The sequence below is a fragment of the Trichechus manatus genome, unplaced genomic scaffold, assembly GCF_000243295.1.
Source record: "Trichechus manatus latirostris isolate Lorelei unplaced genomic scaffold, TriManLat1.0 scaffold00193, whole genome shotgun sequence".
NCBI lineage: Eukaryota > Metazoa > Chordata > Mammalia > Sirenia > Trichechidae > Trichechus > Trichechus manatus.
Genome location: NW_004444129.1, coordinates 4,346,399 through 4,369,512, shown reverse-complemented (window position 1 = coordinate 4,369,512; position 23,114 = coordinate 4,346,399). Strand labels below are relative to the sequence as shown.

The window sequence follows — 23,114 nt, the reverse complement described above, 5'->3', positions numbered from 1 at the left end:
GTTAATATCATGACAGCTGAGGAGAGATGACCTGGCCCACTTCTCATCTCTCCTGTACAGATGGCTATTAAAGAGAAAGTATCCCTTTTGTATGGTCCATGTAGAAACCCTTTATGGGCTTTTCAAATAAGCCAGCATTGCCCACATGAGGGTAGCTTTCTGTTACATTAAACTGCCCAGATTTCATCTTTTTTAATCCAGCTCTTGATGAAATAAGCCAGTATTTCATCATATTTAACACCAAATGCTTATTTCTTAATTCCCTGGGTTTCGTAAGCAATCAAATAAAGATTTTTTTTTTTAAGATTCAATAGCCCTCTGATTTAGAATGAACGTAAGCCAAAGCTCCAAAGAACCTTAATGACTCTGAGCTTCTTAGGATAGCATGGAGATAGATAGATATACATATCACACATATATACATTATTATACATTATTATACTATTCATTAAAAGAAAAAAAAACAGCCAATGGAAACTGAGAGTTTAAAGGACAACGTGGCCTATCATCTTCCTATGCAGAGATCCATATCTTTGGATATTTCCCCTTAAGACATATGAAATCCAAAATCACTACAGACCTCAAAATATTGGTTTTCGTCCTTTCTAAAGCAAGGGTACTCAAGCTGAGATGTTTCAGAGGTGACAATGAATGCCACAAAGCTATAATGAAGATTAGTCACACAGTACACCATCCACTAAAGAAATGAAAGGGAAAAAAAAAGCCATTTGTGACGTTAGGTATCAAACGAACTGTAGAATATATGAATGTCACTTGCCACAAAAACAGGCGAAAATTTCACCATACTGTGTAAAACTGATTTGTTCATTCTTTTTGTCTTGACATTAGGGATGTATATCATGTGTAACATAACACATACCATAGATACACTCCACCTGCATTGTAGAATAGTTGACTATTTTCACACGTCTTTTAAAAATTAAATTTATCTACAAGACACCAAGTATTAAAGAGCTGAATAAAAATAGTCAACATCTTTACATTAATGTTTTCATATTAGCTGTTATTTAGAGTGCCAAATTCTAGTTTTGCCTTTTAAAAAATATACTAGCTTCCTCAAAATGCTTTAAGTATATATCACCTTTGATCTGTCCAGAACAGTACTATTAGTGACTATTTCTGGATTTTCCTATTTTTTCACAAAACAGGATTCTTTGCCACCTCAGATACAATCTTTTCATTATAACACTAGTCATCTTGATCTGATGGAAAATATGAACTTATTTACTTGAACTTACTAAGTAACCAATTCTAAGTAGATTTTTAAAAATAATTCTTAGGTAAATGGTTCGCATCCATTCCCTTCATATTCTCCACCTGAGAACTTTCAACGGGAGGTTGAAAATGACCATGGCTATATCCTGACCATTTGCCCTCCAAAGTCCATGACTGCAGCAATAAATTCCAAGGATAATGGTATTTCTCCCCTTTGATCATTTCTTTGTCAAGCTGACTGGCCTTCGATGGTAAATGTACTGCTGGTTGTCTACCACCAGCCGCTCGCAATTTGCTCACTGTTTCACGAGACAGTTGTTTGTGGCTGTTTGGAACACATTTGTCTCTTTGGGGATTTATGTGCTAGTTGCAATGCCAACCTCTGTAGTGATCGAAATTTCTTTCTAACTAAAAAAGATAATTAAAGGCTGGTAATTATTGGTCAAGAATTGTCAGAGTGAAAAAATTAAGCTTCTCATAAATAGTTCTTGGCAACGTCATCTCTTTATGTTATCCCATGCCTAACAGCCCTTTATCCCAAGCCCTTACAAATTTACTCTACTGCTGCTGAGCCTCATAATTTTATATGAGGCAATGCCTTTGCTGGGTTAAACACATCTGAATTCTCTAGTTTCATCTCTTTTGTGTTAATCCATACAAAATAAGAACAGAAATTTTAAAGAGGACAACAACAATATTTACTACGCTGATAGAGAAGGGTGAATAGTGAATTAAGGGTATAATACACAATGGCTTCTTTCTGTATTCTCAGGTCAAAAGCCATTGCAAACCATGTGAACTGAACAAAGGAAGATAAGAAAAATTTTCTCATCTGCACAGATTTTAAAAGAGGGGAATCTTTTCCCCAAGAAAGCTGTTAAAATGTTTTGTAGCTCTTTTGTGTGTGTGTGTGTAAAGAAGAAAAGAAACCCCTGAATAGTCACTGGTCTGATTTCTCACTGAAACCATGTCAAAATGTGGTGGAGAGTGAGGTTTTCTTTTTTTCTTTAATAGACATAAGTTAAATCCCTAATGCATTTTTATTGAGTAATTATTCCTGCAATTCAGACCATGTGTCCACACCTAGCTGCAGAACAGCACTTAAGCAGAGAGACTCCATTATGTACCTGGTAGAAACACTGATGGTTTTCATTTCACAAACGTCCCTTGCCAATATAGCCTGAAACCAGTATATCCAGAAAGAAGCATGGAGGCGGTTGCCATTGAAATCGCATTAAAACATGTGTGCTGCATAGGAGCAAATGCAAATGACTTGGTTAAAGAAGGAATTAAAAGTTACACCTCATTGGCTCATCTGTAGATTTTGTTTTCCATCAGGTGACATAATCCTTCCTTTAGACTGAAATGTAAAACAAAATCTGTGAAAACACTCTATACCCTCTTAACAAAAGGAGAAAGAGGCTTTGCAGATAGTCCCTAGTCCCTCTCCCCTGCTAAATGTCTAGCTGAGATTATTTTTTGATTAGACAAAAAACAGACACAGATATAACACCTAAAAGTACCTACTCTCAATGGAAGTATTTTAGCCAACAAAATAATGCTGCCTGCCTCATCTGAAAGACTAAATACCACCCTGGGATTTTAAAAAAGGTATCTTAGCCTTTGTGACACCCTGCCCTTATGCATTCTCTCTCTTCTCTCTAGATACTAACAACATGAAGGGAGTTTAAGGACTTGGATGCATGGTCCACAGACAGAACAATTAAGTGGATGCTATTCATTTGTTTAGACCTCGCGTGTAAGAGAATAACACATTTTATTATTAAAAATAGCATGAATATTAAATAACTAGGCCCTCAGTGAAAAGGAATGGAATTTGCTTCTCTGATGGAAGGTGAACTGCTAAATGCTCGCATCCCAAGAAGAGGTGACTGCCATGTTAATCCACCAGAAGGCAGAGCGAAAAAAGCCTTGGGAAAGCACTAATGATGTAAGGAACATAAAATAAACACAAAGCAAAAGGTACAAAACAATCTAAGAAGAAGGGTCAGGAAAAGTCAATGAATGTTTTATGACAAAATGATACTAAAATTAAAAAGTCAACAAATCCTCTCATCTTAACATTCAATTCAGATTCCACATGCACAAAATAACATTAATATTGTGCTGAGAAATATACTCAATTTGTTCATCTGGATACTCAGATAAATATTTAGCTGGTATAAATAATAAATCCAGAACCAAAGATAATTTTACACAGAACAGAACTAATCAGAAGCATGACGCCACAAAGTTTCACTAAATTTTCCACAAGCTGCAAATTTCCAAGAAATGTTTTCTTTTAAGCCCATGTAAAAGTGCAGCATGAAGCAAATCATGAATGACTGCCACCAATACACTCAAGAAATAAAGAGATAGAAAATATTAACATTTATCATTTGGCAAGAATTCATTTTTTCCAGCCCTCTCCCCCACACACAAAAAAACCAGTTTTGAAAGTTTATATAGGGCATTTTTCCCAAGGAATCTAAAACAGAAGGGAATTGCAGGGAAAAACATTATTTGAAACTCTCCTACGTGTTGCGATTTTCTTCTGAACCTTCAGAAAAGCTGTAAATGTTATTCTGCCATGTGTAAGTGTGTTTAAGCATATACTATTTAATGCAATAATATTAGCACTTAAATCTGGAAAACAAAGAGATAAAGTGATCAATATTTTAACTATTATGCACATGTTCCAGTTTTCACAATCAAGCATTTAGTCTTTAGTAAGCAATAATCCTCCTAAAGACTCATCATTTAAAAACTATAAAGTGTATCTATGGAAAAACTATTAATCAATTTTCCAACATGCTTTTGAATTCATCTTCATTAATTCATACAAGAGCATTCAAAGTTTTGCTATTGTTAGTTTTAATGAGCAGTAATGAGAGGTGGAGCAACCCTTCCACTGAACATTCTTGGAATAGTTCTGATTCTTGTATAACACAACTTGCTTATTCTTGAAAACAAGTTCATAGTCTAAAACATTGGATTTTCTTTCCTGTCATACAGTTTGACAATAGGAGAACATGAGGTTAATTGTACTTTTTTATATCACAATTATTTATAGTATTATAAAATAACATGAAATGAGTATGAAATAAAAGACTCTCAGTATAAAAACACAAATGAGTAACAAAAATAGTATAAAGTAATAGCAACTGTCATTTTACTAGTAGATAAAAGATCTGCTTGATAAAGTTTAATTGGCTGTGGTAAAACTCTTAGTGTTATTACTAAGTGCTTATCAAATTAAAAACATAGTAGGTAACCGCAGAGGAATTCAAGGGATACTAGGGCCACAGGAATAAGTGACAAATTTATCCTTTAGTTCTAGACCATGTGAGAACTGCAAAATCCCTGAAAACAGTGGCCTAGTGTAACTTCAGAGCTCTTTACCCAAACGGCTTTTATAAAGATCTATGTAAAATTTGGTGGGGAATGACAACAAAGATTACTTAATTCTTTATATGAACTTTATGATCATGATTATTTCCAGGCTGTTGAAACCACACATATAAAACTATTTTATGGCAATTTAAATTATTTATGCCTCCCTATCACAAAAACTCAAACGCTTTAGATTTTGATACAAAGATGCTTAAGCAACACACAGCAGTGCCATTATCATAATAACTTCTGAAATTAAAACCTGTCTAAAACTCTATGGAAAGCTAACATCCAGCTCATTAACTATTCCTGTTAGTTTTCAATAATGCAAAAATGATTAGAAGTTTAATTTGTTAATCACCTGTGTTTTGACTGGCAGTAGCTATGTAATCCTCCGCAGAAGTCTAAACTAGCCCTTGCAGAAAACAAAACGTGCTAATGCCTTATCAGGCCTAATAACAAGAATTAAAAAAGAAAGTATCAATCATGCCTAGGTAAACCATGGATGGTTGAACAATTAATTCATCTTTAACTCTGTTTAATTATATAGGCATAGATGAACACAAGGAGGAGAAAAATCTATCTTTAATAAGGTTTAGAGTGTCACTCACCAATCATGTGATTTGCAACGTGAACCTGAATATCCCATTCATTGTAGAAAACCATCTGACACTTGATGCACTGGTAAGTCTTCTTCTGAGGAAACAAGGATAGACAGGATTACTTAGATAAATGTACTTATTGTTGTTTTTTTAAAACCCCAACCCGATTTTTAGCATGTTTCTGAGATGCTGGTCTTACATATGTCGCTAACTAAGCTACTTCGGGGCTGCATGGGCAGTGTTCCACTCCTCATGAAGACCTTGTGGCCTGACCCAACACTATCATTTTAGTTGCAAAACATTTAGAAGAAACCGAGGCACATAATTATAGCCCAATATATTTTTAAAGATTCCTGAACTCAAAAACAGTAGTATTAAAAAAAAAAAAAAAAAACTAACACATGGTTGAGTTTCAAAAACTGATCCCTTTGAAGACCAGGCATACTTTCATCCTACCAAAATAACTGTGGTGCTTTTAGATATCCATAAGTAAAATGGCTAATAAATTAAGATTCATGGGATATAGCTAAAAGATGAAAAGGTTATCATTTTTAGCTGTATTCTAACCAAAAGGGTGGCAGTTCAAATTCACCAGCCGTTCCTAGGAAACCTTATAGGGTAGTTCTACTCCGTCCTATAGGGTTGCTATGAGTCGGAATCGACTCTACGGCAGTGGGTTTGATTTTTGGTTTTCTAAAATTTAGGTGATGTTTCTGAAGTTGCTAATTCCTAGCATTTAAATATATATATTTTCTCCCATAAAAAATCATATCACAATGAACATTTTAATACTATTTTATCATTTTACTCAACAATTCTGTGAAGTTGCTAGGACAGGATTTATTATAATTCTTGTATCATAAATTTAAAAACTTAGGCCCTGGGATTGACCGATGTCACAGTGTCCAACAGCTGGGAAGAGAAATAATCTCACTTGATTCTAAATGATAGGCTCATCTGATAAGAGCAGCCTTTATTATTTCACGTCTTTATTACTGTGTCTCTCATATGGGTCAGTACATAGTAGGTGAACTCAATAAATAAAGTACTACCATGTTTTCCACAACACACACACACACACACACAATTCCAACTCACAGCAACTCTACAGGACAGAGTAAAAACTGCCCCATAGGGTTTCCAAAGAGCAGCTGGTGGATTCAAACTGCTGACCTTTTGGTTAACAGCTGAGCTCTTAACCCACTACACCACCAAGGCTCCACAACATACAAGTTACATAAACTCCATTATGATGAACTTTTATATTTGTAATTAAAAGTCATCTTGAAAAACAAAATAAACCATTATGAAATAATCCATTTTGAAAATCTCCCAAATGTTAGAAAATGACATTTGTAAAATCACATACAATTCTGACATTTTGATACAAATGTTCTTACAGAATTATCTTTTCATCTACAGTCTTACAATAAAATTGTTTTACTAACGGTATTAATAGGAAATATCAGTCTGTACATTACAATTACTTTGAAAAGACTCAAGTTCTTTGGAAGTTAACAAAATCAAAGTTAAGCACAAAAATTTATCTTTATTTCTTCTGAGACTGAAATTACATCATGAATGTAAAGCTTTTCCAATTATTGTAATTTAACTTAGAATTTTTTTTCTGCAACAGCAGATAACATTCCTTGTAAATCACAGAAGTGCAGGCGTATTTCCAATGGAAACTGTCTAAATAATCTAACAGTCTTTGTACATTAGGCATATTGTGAACTGAGTGTGCTGAATCTAAATCTAATACAGACTTGAAAAACGCTGACAATCACCGTGGAAGATTTACTAAGCTGAGCTGTTTACAAGATGCTTTTGATCGTGACATATAGAGCAACATGTATTGCGTAAATAACATCTATCCCTTTTTTTAACAATATTTCCCTTTAGAACTAGTTAGAAAATATTTCTTACTCCCAGATGACCTACATTATATATTGTTTATTAGCATACTTCTAGCATTATTCCCGATATGTGACCATGCTGAAAAACAAAGAAACATAAACTTAATGGCTACTCTTTTCTCTTGTTAGCACAGTAAAACATACAATATGTCGAAAACTGTCTCCAAAAATGATGACTGATGAATATGTTGACAGATTATACTAGAGCTTTTTTTTCCCCTGGTCTAATAATAAGGAATAAAATCACTTGACAGGCTAAAAAAATAAAATACTAGCACTTACTACTATCTTCAAAATGAACTGATGCATTTGAAAATCTATGTAGATAAGTTTTCTTTTATCATAGAATTAAAATGCTTTTGTCACTACTGATAACTCAAATACTAATTCTTTCTACTCTTAAAACGGTATCTGAAATGTTACATTCTATTTTTATTAGCAAAGCCATATTCTTATCTAAAAGCTCCTAAATTTATAGCTAGATAAGGTAAGAACATAATGAGATCAAAAACAATGCACCATGATTTTAAAAGACTGTAGCTTGAACTCTACACCTCAGCATACTTTTCAACTTCCCAGATACAGAACAATGATATGCAAACTGGGATGTGGTAAGGTTTTTCTTTATAAAGTCATGATGAAAAACTTCATTTTTAGCCTCAATTAAAAAAAAATTATTTAAAACGACCCTTAAAGCATCTCTCATTACAATTACAGACTCCTGGCAAGGACTGTGGGAGAACCCTGCCCCGCCGTATACCAAAATCTTTAGGTAAAGGGATTTTAACCTGTGAACAGTGTCTGATTTGGGGAACTCATTCCCTTAGAGGAAGAATCCATTTCAGTTCTGCAAGGTAGAGATTATGGCGGAATTCTTAACTTCAGGCCAAATCTGTTTTTCTGCTACTTTTGCCACTGGTCCTAACTTCCGACTCTGAAGTTACAAAGAATATGTTGAATCCCTTGTGACAGTTATGTTAACCTCTTTTCCAACTGGAAAAAGGGATACAGTATAAGAATGCTTTGAAAAACTTTCACCATTATGGTTACCTCCAGATCAGTGTTTTAAAAAGTAGAACCCCAAATTAAGCCTAATACTCCAAGTGTGACCTGACCCTGGCGGTATACAGGAGGACTGTCTCCTCTCTGAGGACAATTACTTCTACTCATATAAAAGACAACAAAAGAAAAGTCAAGTGAGATAATTTCTTTTAAAAGCAGATAAAAGTAGAAACAGAACTTCTATTGTTTTGGCCCCAGATTGGCCTTTATCAACGCTTAAGTTGTCAATTTACTTGAAATGCTAATTTAGCACAATTTTTAAAAGAGACTTTTTCATTAGCCTTTTTTAATGTGCTACTTGGGAGTGGGACTGTCATTTCCCGATTGTTCTCTTTTGTTTTCCGATACTGATAGATGTAATTATCAAGGATACAACTTTTTCCCAGCACCTCATTACGTTTGATTGATTTTGAGAACAATTTAAATGTGCTTTTTTGACATTCTTGTTTTCAGTTATACTCTGGTTAAGGTACTCAGAGACTTTCAGAAAAGAGCATCTCATAAATAAAGAAAAATGACTAGGATCTTTCATAATGCATAATTTAAAAAAAAAACACATTATTCGGATTAACCCCATCCCCTCTATTTAATCTATACCCCAACAGGACTCATGACTCACATTTAGTCTCACCAAATTGTATTAAAAAAAAAATTCCACTTTGTAGTTGTAAACTGCTTTTTTTTTTTTTAAACAAAACACTGAATGCATTAAAAAAAAAAAAAAAATCAATGAATCCACAGTAATCCTGAAAAACAGAAAAGCAGTCAATCTCAGTTGGCACCATTTGAGGTGACTATTACATGATTTTGTTCTTCTGAAAACTGGTGATTAAGGAGATAGAAGCACCCTACTTTTAGGAGGAAATGTAGCTCATGCCCATTTGATGAGTGAAAATTCTTCTTTATAGGAGAATGACAGTAGGAGGAATGATAGAATTAGATATTCACTAGTTTGCAACCCCAAATAAAATGATTCAGGTTAATCATTAATGGACACTAGTACTATTAAACAACAGGTTATTCTGAGATGCTCAATTTCGTCCTTTGCTAACTACAAAGAGAAAAATGTATCATTGTACTGAATTTATCTGGTGGTCATCACTGTAACTAAAGATTTAGCTGAATATTACTAACAATGGAACACCCTGACTTTATGGGCCTCCTGATGTGATGTAATACCAAGCATTCAACATCACCAATAAAGTATTCTTTTTTAAAAAGTACACCTGACCCTAACCAGCCTTGAGATCTAACAGCCCGATTTTGAGGAAATACAGGGATAGAAGGACAAGTATTACTATGATGGGGTAAAAAAACAAACAAACAAACAAACAAAAAAAAAACACACAAATCTGGAACATTTTCCAAGACAACTGGCCTGTTATCTTGACAAAGTCAATGTCATGGAGAAAAAAAAAAGTAGAGAGACAGTTCTCCGATGAAAGAGACTCGAAAAACTTAACTACTAAATACAATCTATGATTCCTGATTTGGGGGAAAAATAGTTATAAAAAGGTTTTTGAGACAAATGGGGAAATCTGAGTATCAGCTGGTTATTAGGTGATACTGGGAATTACTGTTAACTCTCTTAGATATGATAATGGTATTGTGGTTATATGAGCAAATATCCTTTTTCTTATTAAGAGATGCATACTGAAGTACTTAGGGGTGAAATGTCATGATATTTATAATTTACTTTCAAAAAATTCAGAAAAATATACACATGTATAAAACCAAAAAAATCAAACCCCTTGCCCTGGAGTCAATTCCGACTTATAGTGACCCTACACGACAGGGCAGAACTGCCCCATACGGCAGTTTACGAAGCAGACTGTCACATCTTTCTCCTCAGAAGTAGGTGGTGGATTCGAACTGCCTACTTTCAGTTAGCAGCTGAGCACTTAACCACAGCTCCAAGAGGGCTCCTTGTAATCATTTATAAACCTGTTGTTGTCGAGTCAACTCCAACTCATAGCGACCCTATAGGACAGAGTAGAACTGCCCCATAATTTCCAAGGAGCGTCTGGTGGATTTGAACTGCCAACCTTTTGGTTAGCAGCCGAGCTCTTAACCACTACACCACCTGGCTTTTGTCCCATGGGGATTAAACTCTAGTTACCACTTCTTATTTCTGGAATAGAGCCCAGCAGACCCCTGGCTTCAAATCTGATAACCACTTGGTTTCTATATTTGACTTCTGAGTCTTAGAGATGGAGATTTGGTTTGAACTTGACTAAGTCCATTTGGTTTTCTATTTTTATATTTTCTCTATCATTGCTGTATGTTTGGAGCATCAGAGAGTAAAGTTATGGAGCCATTTTCCCCAAGAAATCCTGCACCGCACCCCCAGCCCCCTCTATTTCACTAATCCCAAGCTTGCACAGTGGCTTTCAAGGAAAAACCAGTCTCAGCCTTGGTTGGAACCCTGAAGTTAGGATGTTGTACAATGATACTATAAAATATCCATTCCAAATATACCCAGCAGTCTTAGTAGGAGAGCAACTTTAGGGTCCTCTTTCTGCAAATAGTTGCTATTTAGTGGCTTCATTTAGCTGTGTGACACTGGACAAAGCATTTAATGACCCTGAATCTTAGTTTCCTTCTCTGTAAATTAAAAATAATAAAACTTACATCTTAGGGTTGACATGGGAAGCAAGTGAGAATTATATAAAAGTGCTTAGTATCATACCTACCATGTAGTATGCCAGCATTAAATAGTAACTACCTTCATTACTCTTTACCTGACAGGTTATTACACGGATAGAATGAAATACTATATGAACTCTCTGGCATAACAAAGACGCTTTTCAAAGGTTAGTTCTTGCCCTACTGGGTAGAAGCTGAAACCATATGGAAATTTCTCTGAACTAGAACCCACTAATTTAGATTTTATGACAATTAACAAGGGCCAAAGTATATTAAATGATGCTTTAAAAATTAATAATATAAAGAGAATCACAGGTTGGTGACAGGGTTGGAGGGTGGGAAGGAGAAGGAGGAAACAGAGGTTCAACCTAGCTAGGAAAATAAGCTGTTTTCAAGGACAACAGCAATATACATTACCATTCTAAGAATAAATATATTAATTACAAATGAGGTATGTATTTAAGATCAGTAGCCAGCAGTACCTTTACTTGGCAGTATTTTATGGGCAAGCAAACGGATGCCACATGTGAGTGAAAGTAATAAACCTGCAGCTTTCCACAAACACCTTAATACTCCAGACATTTTACTGATTTAGCCTGATCATTTTCCAAGTCCTTATGAATTAGTGTGAAAATAAGTCAGAACAGAAAAGGGAAAATGGGTACCCTCAATGAGAGCTACTTATGATGAAATGATTGCCCAAATAATCCACTGAAAAACACAATTACTAATTTTCTATTTTTAACTCATAGTAGTTAAAAGGACATCATTGTCTTAGATATCTGGTTAATGGCCTGAGATGAAGACTATATAGCACTTCACACAACGCCTGGCACATGGTACCAAAGAGAGATTAGACATGATCCCTAAACCCAAGGAGTTACAATATAATTGAGGAAAGAAAACACACAAACATTGAACTCTTCACAGTATTTTGCCTGAACAACATGGCAAAGCATTCCTGGACCAAGTGCCTACATTAGTGTATGGTGAAGGGAAGACAGCCTTGAACACATCAGATAGAGTTGGAAACAGCTCCCCGGGAAAGATAAGACTTGATTTGGAGCTGAAAATGGAAGTAGTTTCCTTGAGTTCAAAACTGAGTTATGAAGTGCCTATTACATGACAGGCAAGTTGGGGTACTTGATGGAATGAAGAAGGCAATTCATAAACAGAAACAGGGTGAAAGAAGATTGCTTCTGGTCAACTGACTGAACAGGAAAAAGAGAAGCCAGACAAAAATCTAGTAAGAAGGAATCTGGAAAAAGATTTTTGTTTTAAATGACTTCATTGAAATTTTTTCTTTTAATTTTAGACAAATTCTACACAGGCCAATATGATACTAAGGAAGAAAAAAAAATATTAAGCAAATTTATTTTTACAAATAAAATCCAAAACTCAATAAATTTAAGTTACTACTAATCTCGGTATTAAGGGGGAAAAAAAGTCAAACATTTTTTTCCCTAGCTTTCCTTGGATTCTCTTCGAATAGATAAAATCACATTAAAATATTATTTTATTTCCAAAGGTACCAATAGTCAAAAATCAGGGAATAACTGACTCTTCAGAAAAATCTGACTAGCATTCATTAAAAAAAGAAATCTAGTGTCAACAAATGGATTCATTGCCACGAATTATGCAAAACAAATCCTGTTAGAAACTTATTACCTTGAAAATCAAGAATCTTTTTTCAGTTTAAAATTAATTGTCTACTAACACATCTCCCTAAAACTTGCCTTTCTATGTATTTGAAAGGAGCCCTGATGGCGCAATGGTTAAGTGATCAGCTGCTAACCAAAAGGTGGGCAGTTGGAACCCACCAGTCACTCCTTGGGAGAAAAATGTTATCAGTCTGCTTACGTAAAGATTACAACCTTGGAAACCCTACAGGACAGTTCTACTCTATCCTATAGGATAGCTATGAGTCGGAAATAACTCAACGGCAATGAGTTTTATGTATTTGGACTTAATTTCTAACATTAAAAACTGAATCTGAGCCTGCCGTTTCCCATGGAGAGATGCTCACTTATTCATCTCCTCTTGTTTTCTCCTGATTCAGATTTTGGAGTCTCTTTCAAGGCACCTAGTTTATATCCCCCACTGCACAGAGCACTAAGACCCCCCACGTAAGTTATCTTCATTTAGATGATCTCATTTAATGTTACAGGTTCAGTTGTTATTTCTATGTCATAGCAAATCTACCTCAGTCAAATTTCCTATCAATTTTCCATAAAGTGGGCAGTCAATAAATTTTATTTACTGATTTGTTGAACAGACCATCTAGTGAGTCATCCTATACCCATCGACTTCATCATAAGGTACTACCTAGGACTCGTTCATCTCTGCCTGAAAACCTCTCTTCTACCTCACATAGCACAAGAAATCAGTGAATTGGAAGAGGCTGAATAAGACAGACTAAACTGATGCTGTAGTCAAGGTAAAAATTCATCCAACCATGATCAGGGCACACAATCTGCCGCTGGTTACTCATGGCTATAATATTTTTTTAGTTCCTAGTTTGAAGGGATTTATGATTCATAGTGAATTACAGGTAACTTGCTATATTGACTGTTAACTTCCATATCATTCAAGAAAGATTAGGAATATAGGGGTGGGGAAAAATAAGTGTTTAAATGATTCTTTTATAAACATAAATCTGAACAGGAAAAGAAGTCAAGATTTTGCTTTATACCAAATTAGAGTCTATTTTCCTCATTAATTATTCTAAACATGTAATGACTGTCTTCACTTTAAAAATCATTGAAACCTTCCTGTCTTACTGTTGCCAAAATTAGGAGCTATGATTGGTAGAAGCCCTGGTGACGCAGTGGTTAAAGTGCTCGACTACCAACCAAAAGGTTGGCGGTTCGAAACCACCAGCAGCTCCACAGGAGAAAGATGTGGCAGTTTCCTCCCGTAAAGATTTACAGCCTTAGAAACCCTATGGGGTCACTATTAATCGGAATTGACTCAACGGCAGCGGGTTTTTTTTGGGGGGGTTTTATGACTGGTAGATATCAAGCATACATAGTTGGGGAGATGAAAGTGTAGGAACATTAAGTAGTATGTAGCATCAATAAATGCATCAAATATCCATGCAGTGAAATCCTGAAGGCTGGATAGTATGAATTACAATCCCCCCATAAATTAGAAAGTTTTGTGAGGCAGAAACAAATATCTTAGAACACATTAAGAAATATATTTTTAAGTATATAACTTCTGCCCTAAAAGTAAGTTGAAAATTGAGGTAGGTTTATTAGCTCTTTATGAGTACTTGATACCATTTAATAAAGAGTTGACATAAACACCAAAATGATAACATAGGAGCTTTATATCAAATCAATCATAAATATTTATTTTTGATTCTCCTACAATTCATTACATGTTTCATTAGAATTATTTCAATAAAACTTATCTATTTCCTAAAGGGCGATAAGCTCTTTACAGGTAAGTAGGGGGCTCTGTCTTATCCATTGTTGTATCCATTACAGTACATAATGCAATTATTTACACATAATAATCTAATAAACAAATGACTAGATCTGTTCATTGTAAAATAATCTTTGTTTCCTCCTACTTCTGTTTAGCTGAAGGCTCCTGTGGAGTCCCAGTTATTCTCCTTTATTTACATTCCTAAGGTACCCTTCCAGCTATTCTGTCAAAGGAATATTTCATGTTCTGGCAGTTTTGTGTCTTACCTAGAAAATGTACTCACTCTTGTTTTGGTCATTCCAGTTACCTACGTGTATGCCGAAATTACCCTTGTCCTTCATCACTCTATCTTCATTGACTCTTACTTCAAGTCTCCCTACCCCCCGTAGTTCTTTTTGGCTTCTCTCCTTCTCTACTTTCATTCTGGGTTTCTGCCTTCTCTGGTCCATCCTTTTCACTTGAACAGCCTTCCTACTGATGCATGTCAGACCACCCTTCTCCTCTCCTTCAATTGCTTCTAAAACCCCACTGCTCCATACAGCTTGTTAGCAATTACACCCACACAACATTGTGGGTGTTTCCTTTATTATTCCTGTTGTTTGTGCTCTTAGTAAGTTTTGAAGGATTCAGGTGTGTTTCCTTCCCTTCACCTATTTTAAAACATGCTGTGCAGTTAAAGTATATATAAATGTACAAGTGGTAGGGTTCTTTTAACCTTTTGATTTAATTGAAATTATTTGCTTTCTTTAAATTAGTCCTCATTTGTTATTCCAAAAATATTACAAAAAAATTTAATGCCCCATATTTTTTGTATTTTCAAAGGTACACGCATATGTGGAGCTAGAGTATCCCAGAGTTTTAGAACCGAAAGGGACAAGTGAGTTCCTTTGTGGCAATTTCCTCAACAAAGACAGAAACTGAGGTCCAGAGAGATAACGTGACCTTGCCCATGACAAACAGAAGGTGACCAACAAAGCAAGCTGTCTTAGTTATCTAGTGCTGCTATAACAGAAATACCACAAGTGGATGGCTTCAACAAAGAGAAGTTTATTCTCTTACAGTCTAGTAGGCTACAAGTCCAAATTCAGGGCATCAGCTCCAGGTGAGGCTTTCTCTTTGTCAGCTCTGGAGGAAGGTCCTTGTCATCAATCTTCCCCTGGTTGAGGAGCTTCTCAAGTGCAGGGACCCCAAGTCCAAAGGACGCACTGTACTCCCAATGCTGCTTTCTTGGTGGTAAGAGCTCCCCCCTCTCTGCTCGCTTCCCTTTCCTTTTATCTCTTGTAAGATAAAAGGTGGTGCAGGCCACACCCCAGGGAAACTCCCTTTACATTGGATCAGGGATGTGACCTTAGTAAGCGTGCTACAATCCCATCCTAATCCTTTTTAACATAAAATTACAATCACAAAACGGAGGACAACCACACAATACTGGGAATCATGGCCCAGCCAAACTGATACACACACACACACACACACACACACACACACATCTTTTTGGGGACATAATTCAATCCATGACCCAAGCCTAGAACTCTAGGTCACCATGAACATACTCATATTTACATGGCATGGAAGTATATTTACAAAAAGGAATTGCTGACGATTGTCAGCACCCATCTGTCAGTTTTCATACTGCGGTGGCTTATATGTTGCTCTGATGCTGGAAGCTATGCCTCTGGTATTTCCAACACCAGCAAGGTCACCCATGGTGGACAGGTTTCAGCAGAGTTTCCATACTAAGACAGACTAGGTAGAAAGGCCTGACAATCTACTTCCAAAAATTAGCCAATGAAAACCCTGTGGATCACAACAGAATACTGGGGTGGGGACATACACATGTGAAATAATTAAATGTGGCAAGATAACATATGATTACAGGTAGAAGTTAAAATGAGTGATTCAGGCTCTTTTTGTTGTAGAGCTTTTATAAATCAAGTAAGTGGAGGGATAGAATGAGCTCATCCGATAAGGGCTTGCAAGGGAAATGAGATTTCAGCTGACCTTTGGAGAATGGCTTGGATTTGGATAGTCAAGGAGTCTGGAAGAACTTGAGCACAGCCCAACCTGAATTTTTATAGAGGAAACTGGAGAGGTTAAGTAGCCAGGACTGGAGGAGTTGGAGTTAGAACCCAGACATTCTGATTACAGGTCTGAACCCACCAGCTGCTCTACGGACAGATGTGACAGTCTGCTTTTGTAAAGATTACAGCCTTGGAAACTCTGTAAGGCAGTTCAACTCTGTCTGTAAGGTCACTATGAGTCTAAATCGACTCAATGGCACACAACAGCAACAGCATCATGCTGGAAGATGAGCCCCCTGGGGTGGAAGGCACTCAAAACACACAGTGACTGCAACAATGAACTCAAACATACCAGTGATTGTGAAGATGGCGCAGGACCAAGCAATGTTTTGTTCTGTTGTGCATGGGGTCGCCATGAGTTGAAGCTGACAGGAAAGCAACTAACAACAACAATGACCGGCAAGTTGGCTGTCCATGGTGCTTAAAGCCCATTGTGGTGTCTGTAGGCACTGCCTGCAGGATTCATGCCATAGTACCCACCTGTCCACTGCCTTTTTGAGGGTGCTCATTTCTCGGTACATACTTTTACCATAGAATTTAATATATTATGTTGAGAGAATCTATTCACATACATTCTAAGTTTTCCAATCACTTAAGAACCAATGTCTTATTTCTCTCCTTAGCTCCAGTTCCTAGCACACTGCCTAAGAGAACATTGTGAAGGAATGTTATGAGCTATACCGAAGTGAACTGATATGCGCTTCTTATAAGCACACCTGAGAATAAGTGTTTTCAGAGATGTTTACTGTAGACAACCATATTGCTGTCACCAAATATAACTATATTCTGTCTCATACAACCAGGTATGACCTAGATCCCTTCAGATTATCCCAGACAGATTCGACTGCAGACCCAAGAAAGCTATGCATAACCATTACTGATAATATTATCTGATAAAGCTAGAAATTTTCCATATAAAAAATGTCCAAGAATATAACCTGGGAAAATACAGGGCCCTTCTTTGACCAAGCTCCTACTCCATGAGAACATTTCTCAGCAATACAAAAGTGAGTGTGGAAAATGCTAAGAAAAAATGATAACACCAAATTCACTTTTTTCCCTTTTCAAATCTATGAAAAGCAATTGCTCAGGTTTTTAAAATTCTCTTCTAAAGTCCCAGTGATAAATCAGTCATTCTCTTCAAAGACATTTTGGAAGTTTATTCTTGATCATCCTTAATAGACATTTGATAATATTCTTATTTTTAACCCTTGCCAGCCCTTTACCATCTTAGTATGAATCATACGTATATAATTTACTATGTGGGTATGTATTTACTTTTTGTAGTTTTAATTCTTTACACAGAGAAATGTGAAACAATATCTATATTTTACTTTTAATTTTACCTTGTCTTTGTGTGCCATAATGCTCGCCACAGGTGTGAAACTCAGTAATTGTTGAATGAATGAATCAATGAATCAATGCGTGAATGAATGAACAAACAAGCTAGATTCAAATTAATGTAAATAGTGTAACGTATCTACTTCGGAATATCTGTTTTGGAATGATTTAAGTTTGGTATAACAAAATGATATCAATTTAGACCAATTACATTTCAGGTCCTAGAAGTTATAGAGATTAAGCATAGAGAGCTTCCTGCCAGTTTTTAGCTATCTAATTTGATCACTCAGTTCGGCCTCCCTCCTTCCTTCTTTTCTTCCTCTTCTTTTATTTTATTTTTTTAAAGAATTCTCTCTTTTAATAAACATGACATGGTCACTATTCATAATTAAATTATATTTTTCTGGATATTTCTTTATCAAGAGTTTTTATTCCAGCTTGGTTTTGTTTTATTACTTCCTATGCCAGGCACGTAAAGATAAAATTCCCAAGATAATCCTTAGATCTATCTTAAAGATGAGTATGTTAACTTTAGACTTTGTCAAGATAGGTTTATCAATGCCACTTTGATTCTGAAAACATGGTGCATCTTTGCTTTGAAATATCTTTCAATCACTTATTAGTCATTTTAAAATGTAATTTTCTATTCTAAAAATATAGATTTTTGCATCTAAATTACAAATGCTGCCCCCCCAAAAAACAAAATTTTTTACCACTTTTATTTCTTAAGACTATAAGTACTTTTTCGACCCATACAGAACAATGCCTGTGGGTTTTAGGCAAACGATAATAACACTTTAAAACTAAATGCCTCTCAAACTATTTATTTGCTTCTTGTCCTTAGAGTAAACAAAGTCTTAATTCGGTATTCACCTACTATGCCTTTATTTTTCAATTTTAATTTTCTTAAATGTCATTTCCCCAAATTTTTTTTAGTCCCCTGTTCTCCATGATATGTTTCCATCCAATAATACTATCAAGTATTTTTCCTTTCTTCCCTATGATTAGATTTTACACCTACACATACATCTATTTACATGTTTTTCTAGTTTGTATATTTCTTGACACTATTTCTAACATCAAAGGAAATACAGTTAATAGTTTATATTTGTGGCCTTCTCACTCTTTGCTCCTTGGTTTTCATTACTTCTAGACTTGATTTTAATATTTAACTATATTTTTCTATTTCATCAACTTTGTGTAAGTATGATGTCTTATTTAGGCGTGCTGTGACTGAACAATCCATAGCACTAGCATAAGATGACGTTATTCTAGATTGTAATAATGAATTGACACTACATGTGTAAACATACATACATATATATGAGTACATTCACATATAGGGAGATGTGCAGACTTACACTCAGAACGGGCTAGTTGGCAGCTAACAACATACACAGATATTACATGAATGATGTACCATATACAGCATCATAGGGTGCTTTATGCTTACCAAGAACTTCAACATATACAAATATCTGTTCTTCACAATAACCTATAGAATAGGCAAAAACCAAAAAAAAAACAAACCTGTTGCTGTCAATTCCGACTCACAGCAACCCTACAGGATAAGGTTTCCCAGGAGCATCTGGTGGATTCAACCTGCCGACCTTTTCGGTTAGCAGCCGAAATCTTAATCACTGTGCCACCAGGGCTCCTAAGAGTAAGCCGGGCATGCATTATGTCCATTTCAGAAAAGAAGAAACAAAAGTTTAAGAAGGACAACTGTTATTTTTTTGTTTGTTTTTTCCCTAAGTACAATCTTTTTTTCTACCGCATTATGCTATATGTGCTAAACTCTCCATACCGTAGTGGTATCTCTGTATAACAAAACATTTCCAGACTCAGTTGAAGGCTTGCTTATCTAATACGATGTTTAATTGAATAAAATAAAATATTTGCCGTGATTTGGGAAGTTTTATAGAATTTCACCAGTCACTCAATCTCTTTCTGATGTGAACTGCATAGTACATTACATATTATGGGGTGTCTTATGTTTTATTTGAAGGAGCCCTGGTGGCACAGTGGTTAAGCACTGGCTGCTAACTGAAAGGCTGGCGATTCAAACCCACCAGCCGCTCCTCGGAAGAAAGATGTGGCAGTCTGCTTTCGTAAACTACCCTATCGGGCAGTTCTACTCTCTCCTATAGGGTCGCTATAGTCGGAATCAAGTCGACGGCAGTGGGTTTGTTTTGGGTTTTATGTTCTATTTATGTGTAGTTCTAAGAAATGATAGCACTATTTAGTTCTCATAGAAATGTTTCCTTCTCAGTTTCTTTTTCTATTTGTTTTCATCACCAGGTTTCAATCATTCCCAAGTGTTTACCAAGAACCGACGATGCAGAAGGAACTCTACAAGAGCCCTGGTGGATACCAAGCCAACACCCTGCTTCCGTTCCTCCCTCCAGCTCTGTGACTCCCAATTCCACTACTCTTTCCCTTGCTCACTCTGCTCCAGCCACCCTGGACTCCCTGCTATTTCTTAAACCTGCGAGGCATGCTCCTGCCTCAGGGATTTTGTTTTGGGAGTTCTCTCCAGTTCATTTGCTCTTCATGCAGATACTTGCCAAGCTAATTCTTGCCCTATGTCTCCTGAACTACCTTAGCACTCCACTAGGACTTCTATTATGATACATATTCCATTATACTTCATATTGTATTTCTGAATATATGCTAATTTTCCCCATAAACTATAAGCTCTTGAGGGGCTATACTGGAGAGAGAGACATGTATCCAAATAACCATATTCGTATAAAGCCCATCATCTTTACAAACCTGCTAGCACAATGTCTCGTATATAGCAGGCAGCTAATAAATCTGTTATCTTAAACTGAAATACCAGACAGGAAATAGAAAAAGTTATTGCTATGGGACAATGTTTCCCAAAGTGTGAGATAAGTGTCACTTTAAGTATAATGCATGGATACTCCTCCTTCTAATTATACAAAGGAAAAAAGTGTTCACTGATACGCTGAGGAATCTATTCCCCTCTGCCCCAAGCAGGTACAGGGAGGTGGGGAGTCAAAGCAGCACTGACTTTGCAACCAGAGACAGTTAGGTATAAATGTTGGCTCCACTGATTATTAGATGCATGACCTTGGCGCAAGTATCCTACCCTCTCTGAGCGTCATTCTCCTTATTAGTGAAACGGGACTAGTGATATCTACCTGATGAGGGAGTGATCCTGAGTGTAAGGGTCTGTCCTCTGCAGTTGGACCCACCTCCATCCTCCATCCAGCTTGTGGTCACCTCTGTGCCGGCGCCTTGTCGCGCTGGGCTGAGATTGTTGGTGTTCATGTCTGTCCTTCCCACTAGACCTACAGGTGTACACTTTTTTTTTGGGGGGGGGTGCGGTCATGACCCCACTAAGTAGATGATGAAAGCCTGGACACTCTCCTCATGAAAATACACATATGCTCATAAGCACATGAACATGTAATTTATCTACAGCTTCAAGGGACTCACAGGAGCCAGGCTAGAACCCCGGGCCAGTGTTTACACAGTGCACACCACAGGAATCACAATCCGGGTATGTCTGTTGAATGCTGAATAATTTCCAAGATGCTTTCAGCCCTATACTTCTGGAATTCAATTCTATCCAAAGGCATTTGCTAAGCATTTATTGTGCTGAGAGCCCTGGACTTGGTTCTGTGGAGAATACAAGGCCATAAATTTTGCCCCCAAGATGGGAATTAGACAAAAATGCCAACATCAGTGAATCAAGGCAGTAGGATCAGAGTCATCTGAAGGCTCCCGTACCTGCTCAAACAACTCCTGGAAAGGCCTGATCTTGGAGTTCCTACAAGGGGAGGCTGCTGGGACTGACTGTGAGGAAAGAAGCAAGAGTGTGCTTATGATAGGGGCTGAGTGGCAGGTGGGAAGGTAGCATAGTAAGAAGGCCTTTAGCAGCCTGGTCCAGAAGCATTGCGACCACCGTTGGTGCTGGGGCCGAGAGAGCCAAGGGCCAAGGCTAATACATCTTTGTATCTCCACAATACTTGATAAACTTACTTTTAACAGGGAAAGAACAGGTTTCAGGCTCAGTCTCTTTTTTAAATTAGCTTTAAGTGAAAGTTTATAGCTCAAGTTAGTTTTTCATACAAAAATTTAAACACACATTGTTATGTGACGCTAGCTGCTCTCCCTATAATGTGACAGCACACTCCTCCTTTCTACTCCGGATTTCCTGTGTCCATTCAACCAGCTCCTGTCCCTTTCTGCCTTCTCATCTTGCCTCCAGACAGGAGCTGCACAATTGGTCTCACGTATCTACTTGAACTAAGAAGCACAGTCTTCAAAAGTATCATTTTATGTTGTATAGTCTAGTCTAATCTTTGTCTGAAGAGTTGGCTTTTGGAATGGTTTTAATTCTAAGTTAACAAAGTCCGGGGGCCATGTCTTCCGGGGTACCTCCAGTCTCAGACAGACCTCTAGTCTGGTTGTTTTTACTAGAATTTGAGTTCGGAGTGCTAGTTTTCTCCTGCTGCATCAGGAACTCTGTTGTGTTCCCTGTCAGGGAGGTCTCAGGCTCACAGACTCTCGTATGAGTATATAGCCAGAATTATTAAAATATTATTTTGTATTCACTGTATTACTTTTATATTTACCTTTCTATTTGAATCTACCTTCACCATAAGGAGGTGACACCCTGCATATGGTTCTGATTATTTTTCTTTTTTTTTAAAATTTTACTTCAGGTGAAGGCTTACAGAACAAATAGTTTCTCATGAAACAGCAGTACACATATTGTTTTATGACATTGGTTAACAACCCCACAACATGTCAACCCTCTCCCTTCTCAACTTTTTCTTTTTGGTGAAAATACACATAGCCAAAGATACATCATTTCAAAAATTTCTACATGCACAGGTCAGTACATCGACAACACTCTTCCAATTGTGCTGCTACTCTCACTTTAGATGAAGCTTACAGAACAAAATAGTTTCTCATTAAACAATTAGTACACATTTTGCCCTATGACAACGGTTAACAAACTCACAACACATCACCACTATCCTTACTCAATCTTGGGTTCCCTATCACCAGCTTTCCTCTCCCCTTCTGCCTTCTGACCCTTGTCCCTGGACTGCTGTGCCTCATTAGTCCCATTTGGTTTTATGGGGCTGTCCACTCCCCGGCTGAACAGTGAAGCTCGGAAATGACTTCACCACTGAGCTAAAAGGGTGTCTGAGGGTCATACTCTCAGGGTTTCTCCACTCTTTTAGGCCAGTAAATCTGGTCGTTTTTTTGTGAGTTAGAATTTTGTTCTACATCCTTCTTTAGCTCTGTACAGAACACTCTGTTGTGACCCTGGTCAGAGAAGTCAGTGGTGGTAGCTGGGCACCATCTAGCTGTACTGGACTCAGTCTGGTGGAAGCCTTGGTAGCTGTGGTCCATTAGTCCTT

At 36.8% G+C, this 23,114-nt stretch overlaps 1 protein-coding gene across 2 annotated transcripts in view; it reads right to left on the bottom strand.

The window, feature by feature from the left end:
* Positions 1–23,114, bottom strand: part of ZNF521 (zinc finger protein 521) — a 313,858-nt gene that overhangs the window by 131,790 nt on the left and 158,954 nt on the right. For both annotated transcript variants that reach the window (XR_001121543.2, XM_004387768.1), the window contains one exon: positions 5,241–5,325. Coding sequence is in view for 1 of the 2 variants with exons in the window: in XM_004387768.1 (XP_004387825.1) it covers positions 5,241–5,325 (85 nt within the window). In the remaining variant the exon portion in view is untranslated. The remainder of the gene's footprint in view (positions 1–5,240; positions 5,326–23,114) is intronic.